Source organism: Oryza glaberrima, chromosome 6 (assembly GCF_000147395.1).
Source record: "Oryza glaberrima chromosome 6, OglaRS2, whole genome shotgun sequence".
NCBI lineage: Eukaryota > Viridiplantae > Streptophyta > Magnoliopsida > Poales > Poaceae > Oryza > Oryza glaberrima.
Genome location: NC_068331.1, coordinates 9,395,865 through 9,405,272, shown reverse-complemented (window position 1 = coordinate 9,405,272; position 9,408 = coordinate 9,395,865). Strand labels below are relative to the sequence as shown.

General features: G+C 39.7%; 1 protein-coding gene across 1 annotated transcript; it reads left to right on the top strand.

Annotated features, from left to right (window-relative positions):
- The first annotated feature begins 1,464 nt into the window (after positions 1–1,464).
- Positions 1,465–2,451, top strand: LOC127776878 (uncharacterized). Its single transcript, XM_052303448.1, has one exon. It carries the CDS (start codon positions 1,465–1,467, stop codon positions 2,449–2,451), a length of 987 nt encoding a protein of 328 aa, XP_052159408.1.
- The last annotated feature ends 6,957 nt before the right edge of the window (positions 2,452–9,408 follow it).

Below are 9,408 nucleotides of genomic sequence, written 5' to 3'. Positions count from 1 at the left end.
GTATTTTTGTTTGTGCATGGGAGTCTGGATGGAGGACATGCATGCATGATCTCATGCACCGGCAAAAATACAGGTACAGTCAAAATTGGCTTGGCTACCTTCTTAGAGCATCTCCAGCAGGGACCTCAAATCCAGCCCCTATTCAATTTTTGAGAGTTAAGATAAAAAAACTAAATCTAGCAGGGACTCTACTACAGCCCCCAAAGTGAGGAGGCCCTCAAATCCTCCCCCCAAGGCCCCAGTCCTGGGGACTCCGGAGCACGCCCCCATCGTCATTTTTTTTTGGCGCGGATATAATTTTGCTTCGCGCATTTTCTTGTTATTCCCGCACGGCTGCGACGACGGATCTTCTCCGGCGAGCACCGACGAATTCCCAGCACCTCCATCAAGACTGCCCTAGAAAGGTAAGACTTTTCCATACCTTTCTTGCCCGCCGTTCTCAAGGCCTTCGGCGGCAGTCCATGCGCATGCCCGGCCGCCGATCTCCCGCCATCTACCTGTCCACACGCCGGCCATCGCGTGCCCTCCGAGGCTGCCCGCACACACGTCGCCCACCTGCACGCCGTCTGCCCCCACGCTGGCCTCCTGCCCCCATTGATTTTTCTGGAGAAACTCTAAGTAGGTCATGTGGTGCGGGGATTCAGTGGTAGAGTACTAATCAATTTTCTGAATAACTCTATTCTTGACACCTGTGGACATGTGGTGGTAGATGGTTCTGGTGGAGACTGACTTGTTTTTAATATTTTTTTGGAGAATTGTAGTGGACTTTGTCGGCAAGAAAAATCTAAATTCTCAGCTAGTAATGGTTGTGTTTAGTTCACACTAAAATTAGAAGTTTAGTTGAAATTGAAACAATGTGATGAAAAAGTTGGAAGTTTATATGTGTAAGAAAGTTTTGATGTGATAGAAAAGTTGGAAGTTTGAAGAAAAACTGGATCTAAACACGGTGAATATATCACTGTATTTATACTTAGTAGCACTGTACAATTGTTGCAATGGATCGATTAGAACCATATATATATATATACATGAGTAAGTGGTACTGTACTAGTACGATTCCACTGCTTTTCATAGATTGAATGTTGCATACTGTATATGGGGTATACTCTGTACCGTGTATGTGTAGTTGGATGTGTGCATATGCTCTAAATTTTCTTATCAATTTTATGATCTTGTGATGGCAGTGTTTTTTACATGGACTTCTACGACGACGATGATGACGACGATGATCTCATTACCGATTGGTGGGATTAGGAGGAGTTGTCTGACGATGATGACTACTACATTGCAGCTGCTCTTCTTACAGACATAGAGCATAAGAGGACCAAAAGAAAGCATCGTGGTTCAGTCCCAGGTCGTGAGATAATTCATAGGGACAGGTTTGCTGGCAATTTACGCATAGTGGCTGATTATTTTGCAGATCCTCCTGTATATAGTGCAAAATTATTTAGGAGGAGGTTCAAAATGTCAAGGGAGCTCTTCTTGCGCATCGTGGCTAGTGTGGAGGCTCATGATGACTACTTCAGGCAGAGACCAAATGCAGTGGGTCTTCTCGGTGCCACTGCATTGCAGAAGGTGTATGGTGCAATTCGCATGCTTGCATATGATATTCCAGCCAATAGTCTTGATGAAGTCGTGAGGATTTCTGAGAGCACCATGATAGAAGCTTTCAAGCACTTTGTCAAGGCTGTGGTGGATGTGTTTGCTGATCAATACTTGAGGGCACCAACTGCTGAGGACACTGCAAGGTTGATGGCTATAAACACTCTAAGGGAGTTCCCAGGGATGCTAGGTTGTATTGACTGTATGCATTGGAGGTGGAAGAATTGCCCAACAGGCTGGAAAGGACAATACTCAGGGCATGTGGATGGGCCAACCATGATTCTTGAAGCTGTTGCATCTAAAGATTCGTGGATTTGGCATTCCTTCTTTGGACTACCAGGTTCTCTTAATGATATCAATGTACTACAGAGATCACCACTCTTTCAAAGTCTTACATCAGGGACAGCTCCAGAGTTGGAGTTTATGGTGAATGGAAATAAATACACCATGGGTTACTATCTTGCTGATGGCATATACCCTTCTTGGGCCACTTTTGTGAAGACCATTTCTAATCCACAAGGTAACAAGAGAATACATTATGCAAAAGTTCAAGAAGGAGTGAGAAAGGATGTTGAAAGAGCATTTGGTGTTCTACAAGCCCGCTTTGCAATGGTGAGGGGTCCTGCTAGATTTTGGGATACAGAGACCCTATGGTACATAATGACAGCTTGTGTAATCATGAACAACATGATCATTGACAATGAGCGAGATGAAGATGTAGATTTTGACTATGATCAGGAGGACAGTGAGGTGTTGAGGAAGGAGGAATACCAACGACGTAATAAACCTGTGTTAGAGAAATTTCTAAAGATACATAAAGAAATTGAAGACCGACGGGTACATGAGTAACTTCGAGATGATCTTGTGGAACATTTGTGGGCGCTTCATAGTGCTCGGTAGTTTGTTTCATTGCATTTTCTATCATGTGTGGGTTATGTTCAATATTTGCTTCTAGGATATATCATTTTCATGTTTGAAAATTTTGAATTCAATTTTGAATCGTGGTGTTTGAAATTGCAAATTTGAATATGGTTGAATTCCATGCGCTAGAATTATTTATGTTTAAATTACTATGTGTTAAACTAGATATAAATATAAATTCTATACTAAAATAAAAGAGAAAAAAAAATAAGGGCTAAGATATGGAGGCTACTGCTAGACATAAAGACATATTTAGGGTCCTAGAACATTGAGAACAGCCCCCATTTAACATTTAGGGACTCGAAAGTAGGGGCTACTGCTGGAGATGCTCTTAGATGTCAGTTTCAGCGATTTCGCCATTTCCCTCTATATTTGTTTAGAGGGTTCCCTCTAAGTTCAGAGTGAACCTTCAGCAAAACTATAAAGTTACTGCCAGTTAGCACATGAGCACCAGAGTGAACCTTCAACAAAACTATAAAGTTACTGCCAGTAGCACATGAGCACCGGGGCAAAAGAAAAGGTAAAAAGTATAACTATACTTGATAGATTTGTTCTGTTGTTCCAATTGGATCAGCCAGAAATCTTACTTGGGTCGGACTCTTGTGTAAACATAGCTTTTCCACATCATATCTATTATATACTAAAAGTCCATTAAACTTCCTATAAACGTTCTTAAGCCGCCATTGGCATCCTACAAACGTTCATAAGCCACCACGTAGCGCTCTAATAAATTATAGAAATTATAAGAAAAAACAAAAATATATAACCGTCAATTTTCATTTAAAACGGTGAACCCAATTATTTTAACTATCTGGTCAAAATAAAATCCCTCCTCACCCTTCTCTCCTGGGCCCCACACGTGCACTTTCCCAACATATGTACGTAGGCCTATCCTCCCCTCATTTTCTCTTTCTATTTTTTTTCTTTTTTCTAATTAAGGTAGTTATTATTATTAGGAGATACACACCATAACGTATTATTGTAAATGATTATATCTTTTCTTGCATGGAGCAATAAGCTGGCTATGCAACGTGCAAGCAGTAATACTTTTTTATGGACGATATATACATTGAGTTTATGATATACGCTTGAACGGCTGTATTTTTATTTAAATTAATCAATGAGCTAAGTCCTATATTCACTATATTTACTATGTTTTCTATTGTAAATAGAATTGATTGAGCGAGAGAGAGAATTGAACACGAGAATGTAGGGAATGAATGAGCGGATTTATTTATTTATCAGTACGGTACAATTTATAGATGGGAAAGGGGTGGCAACCGGAGACGCGATGGTTGGGAACCATCACGTCCGTTGCCAAGGAGCGCCTAGAGAAGAGGCGCGGTTGCCTTCGGTTGCGATCCATCCTTTTATATGGATGAGATCACCCTATTGTTTCATAACATTTTCGATATAGAAATAGACATCTGATGGGTCTTTTGCAATGATCTCATATCTAATGGGTCAAAAAAAAATAGCAGTTTCAGATATAACTATGGGATGTGAGTTCCTCTGTTTCATGCATAGTTGGTGGCCGACCGTCACATAGTCTAAATGATTGTATATAAACAATAGATAGCTAAATGGTTATATTTTTTAATATATTCAGTTTTTAGTTTGATCCATCTAAACCGATGGTCTATCCATTTAGATGTCCATTACAATATCTCTATGTCTACACATTTCACATCTAATAAATTATAAAAAAATCTTAAATTTTTTGAGAAAAGAAAAAACATATGACCATCGGTTTTATTTAAATCGATAGACCCTTCCCTCTCCGAAAAGCTCAGGGCTCTCTTTTCCTCTTCCCCTTCTTATTATTTAGCTAAAGTCTATTAAATTTCTTACAAACACTTCTAAGCTACCACATGACACTCTAACAAATTAGAGAAATCGAAGAAATTACAAGAGAAAAAGCAAAACATCTAGCCCTCGATTTCACTTAGTACAATGGACCCAATATTTTACACTATTAGAAAAATCCCAAAACCCATCTGCACCGCCCCCCTCCTCCTGGGCCTCCTCTACTCACGGTACACACATGCCTCCCTCTTTCCTTCCTTCCTTCTTTTAATTTTCTAGCTAACAAATTAACAAAAATCACAAAATTTCTAAAAAAGTTCTAAATTTAAAAATGTTGATGGAGCCATTAATTTTAACCATTCGGTCTTCATTTGAAAAGAAAATCTGGTACCTGCACCCTCACCGCCACCTCCGTACGTGCGCACATAACCCTCCTAACTCTCCCCTCCTTTCCTATTTCTTAAGCTAACTTCTATTTTTTAAGCTAACACTCAGTCTATCAAAAATTAATAATAGGATTTCTAAATGATCGTAAACTCAAGTTAATTTTTTCTCAATTTTTTGAAATATTGTGCTATTTATAATTAAATACATAATTCGAGATCCATATACACAGCTCAATCTTCTAATATAAATGTTTAAGAGCAAATTTTTAAGCACCATATTAAACAAATATTAAATTTAGATCATATAAGCGCTCCTAAATCGCCACGTGGCAATCATACCAACGCTCCAAAACGACATGTGACCCTCTAATAAATTATAAAAAATCACAGGAATTATATTTAAAATAATCTCACCATTCATTTTTCAGTATTTTCAATCATTAGATCTAATATTAATCTTAACCTACTTAAAAATTTCAACATGATTCCATCCTCCATTGCTTAATGATGCCATCCATGAGTCAGTCGGACGTACTCCGCGTATATGTTCCGTTCACGAGAGAGAATGCGCGATTCTGATTCAATATAAAAAAAAGAACCAAATCATTTGACTTGGCTCACTGATAGAAAAAAGCAAATGAAAAAACATCTTACTTCTAACTTGAAATTAATTTGCCAAACATGTTTTTATCAAGCTAATACATATGCCCACGCATCGCGCGGGCTACCTTAAGCTAAAATAAGTATTAGGATTCGATAAACACCAGAACCTAAGCAAGAAAACAAGAAAAGATACTAATTGACCTCAGTCTCCGATTCTGCCGGTTAGACTGGCCTAAGACATGTGGTTAGACTACAGTTCATGTTCCGGTCACCACCCTAGCTAACACTTCAAACAAGCAATTGCACGAATGCTCTGATGCTCTTAAAGTTTAGCCCAATTTTAGCCTATTTCTAAATTTGGCTGTCAATACACATTCAAGTCCTATGGTTAGACTAGCCTTTGCATGAAAAGCTCTGATTCTCTCTTAAAAAAAGCCTAATTTAGTTTAATAACAAATTTTGCTGACAATGGACGTTTAATCAGAGATGATCAATATTGTTCATTTGCTAGCATTTTCTATTGTGACAGTGGTAATGTAGGGCTTGTGGTGAGAGTCAGGATGAGGAGGTTGGATGCATTCTCTGTTGCCTGTTGGCATCGTTAGATAATCCTGAAGCTTTTTTCATCAAACCAGTTACTCTGTATCCTGTAGCGTGTCTAGCTATTTTCGTTCTTCAATTTTTCTGTTTTTTCAGTTAGCTTGTTAGCTAGTTTTTCAGATCTGAGCTGGCACCTCCCTGCATGGCTGAGTGTTCGTGCGCGTCCTGGAGTCGTGTGTAGCGAGAGGGACGTGTGGGATGGCACACGTTGCAAACTGATAGTGGCCACTCGTTGAGGATCGTGGCAAGGAGCCCGGCCGCGTCTGTTCTTTATATTGCAGAGCAAAGTTCAGAAAAAAGCTGCAGCAGTGCCAAATCATCTGCTTTCACTGTGTTTTCGCGTTGAGTATTTGCAATTTCCACTGTGAACCTGAGAGCTAGATAACATTGCCCACATCTTTGGTCCTCTATTTCCATCCAAGAAGCCAACGGAAGGGAAGGAGAATTTGATGATCAAATAGCAGTACAAAAAGTTAATAGGGTCCCATGGTATTTGAACTGATCAGAAAGTTACTAATCACATTTCGGAAGGCACAACTGTTATAAAGTGGGGAGGAATACATGTTGTGGTTAATTACAATGCCAGAGAGCTTTTAGAAATGAAGTATCTTTTGCAAAGTTGGAATGGCACCTGAGAACTAATATCCATCGTAATCTTCCACTGCAAACTGTAGGGTTAGGAGGTATGGGGGAACACTGTAACTTGCTGTAGACAAAACATTCCTCAGCCTGGTTTTTCTCATCTAGAGGGCATTGCTCAGTCTCTCTGTTACTCTGTTACACCATACGTAGGCTCTTCTAGTGCAACGGTGCTAGCTGTGGATATCTCTCTAGTGATGATTGAGCAGCACGGCTTCTACGTACTCTGGGTAGTAACGGAGATCTCTCTAAAAATAAAATCATTTGAGAGTTATTTGAATTTTGAAGAAAACTGTTGAGCATTTGATAGGTTCTATGGGGTGACTAGTTAGGATATATAATCTCAAATGGCCTTCATTACTGCTTGAATTTTAACTCTAGTTTGCTATTTTGGATTTTAGTTAATACAAACTTCTCATACCACACAAGATTTGTACCACTCAAGATATATAAAGCCAGTGCATTTATCACTCTCCTGATACAATTATTAACCAAAGTTTTTTTTTTCCTTTTTAGATAATTAGTAACCAAAAGTTGGTTATGTGAATGTGCCATTTTAGATCGTTTCTATTGGTAGTAGAATACTAACTCTAATTTTTCACATTGAAACATGTATATTATCCTTTTTTTAGACAACAAGACACTTATACTGACAGCAAAGAAAACCATGTGCACTTTAGTTGAACCTAATCACATAATACATCACTTTCAAGTCCGTACTCCTATTGTTTTCTGAAGGACTCCTGTTATAAGTTGTCTCATGGATGCAAGCCTCTATATAATTGGCAGATAGAGGAGATGCATGTATCATCCAAAAGTCCGTGCCACCGAAACTTAAAGTTTCTTCTGCAATGTCACCTTACAATAGTAATCTTCTACTTCAAATCTTAGGACTAGGAAGCATCAGAGAAAACTACAACACGATGCTTCTAGAATTTCCTCCAAATGCCACCTGCCCAAGATACTGCCAATCCACAGAGCATGTGAGACTTCGGCGTAGGCAAAACTGAATCCATCGGCTGAATTTGCATTGGTATAAGTGAAGATACAGGCAAATCATCTCTTCACAGTGGCCATGTGTGTCGCACTAAGTACGACAGCTGGGAACAACTGCGGCCGACATGTCATGCGTTCTCGATGTGGCTGCATGCTTGTAGCACCAGGTGCTCAGGGCATCGATGTGAAATAACACTATAATATTGGAGGAAGATGTAGCTTATACGAACAAACATTGGTGGCGCCGAAGCTTGCTGGGGAGGTGGACCATTTCAAGGACTTACCGCTTTGTTAGAATCAGGGATCTGGAATACTGGAATATGAAGGTTGACAAGGATGCAAGGAAGAAGATGGCGCAAGGAGAGCATAGAGAGCCGCTTCCCTCTAGCCGTGGCATCGGTGGAAGCGCAGCTCGGTTTCTTTTCGTTATCCTTTTACTTCCTCTAGCTGCTCGGTTTCTAGAGTTTACTTAGTTTAAAGGCGGTGCTTTTGTTTGTTAGTTGGTAACCCCAACATTTGTGTGAGTGTCGGGTAGATTGTAATGGACAACTGTTATGCTTTGTTAGTAAAGTTAGGCAGAAGCCTTTGATCTAAAAAAACTAGTATGCGAAATTGGCTTTGTGCCTGCTGTATCTTTCCTACTGTAATGTAACTTTTGTTGATTGTTTCCATATTTGGTACTCAAGTCAAACCATCAGTGTAAAACTTAAAATGTTGAGGACTGTAAATAAAGCAGATGGAACCAATCACATTTCAGCTGTCAGATCCTATTATGAATTGAGAGCACGATGCCTCATGCCTAACTCTGCATGCAGGAAACTTGAAGAGGAGTACCTTCCGATTATATATAGTACCACCTCACCAATAGTGGAGGCCACATCTGCCACATATGGCACCAGATGTCCCTTGGCCATCGTAATCCTACCTGTGCAAAATGGTAGGATTAGGAAGCTTCGGATAACACTTCAGCATGCTGCTCACAGAATTTTCTTCATCCAAAGATAACGTTCTTCAGTACCTTGATTATGCTGCTGTGCAGTACTATTCTAGCCTGACATTGGCCTGAAGTGATGAAACTAAAACCAAGAGTTCAGGCATGGCTATTTGAAAGCGTACCATTAAGCTATAGTCGTGAGTCATGACAAGACAAGACGAGCTTGTGCCACCAAATAATGTTCAGAGAAGCTGAAACACACAGTGTGGCACAGATCCAAGAGGAAGTGCCACAGAATAAAGTTCTGAGATGCTGAAATACATAGTATGGCCAGAATGGTCAAGTCTTGGAGGCCCCAACGTGCAGTAGTTAATAGCTCTTTGTGTAGAACTTTGCATGATTACTTGAGAAATTCTGCCTCCCTATATTTGTACATTTCCACAAATAATGATGATATTGCATTGGCTTTTGCACCTCTATTTTCTCCAATGTACTTTGCCACTAAAAATTGTGCCCTCGTTCTTTGATAGAGTCAAATCATCAGCTTTCATTTTGAGCTGACAAGAGAATATGTACATCATCCGATTGAACTGAGAGTTGAGGTATGCTCGACTGCAAGTGTAGCAACCAACTAGGGTCTTGGCAAGACATATTACAAACGAAAGTTCAGAAAAGCTGGATACGGAGAATGGCATAAATTCAGGAGAAATTAGCTGCATGCTGAGGAAATCTCATCAAAGCCACCAACATACACCCAGTAGACTATTGTTTCACACTTTGCAATGTTGGCCATAATATCGGATTGATGTGCAACATTTACACCTATTAAGTTGTTTTAGATTGATATCGGCAATGCAATTGTATCTGAATTTCTACAATTGTATCTCACCCCTTACGCTTTTGCTCTTGACACCTGAGTAT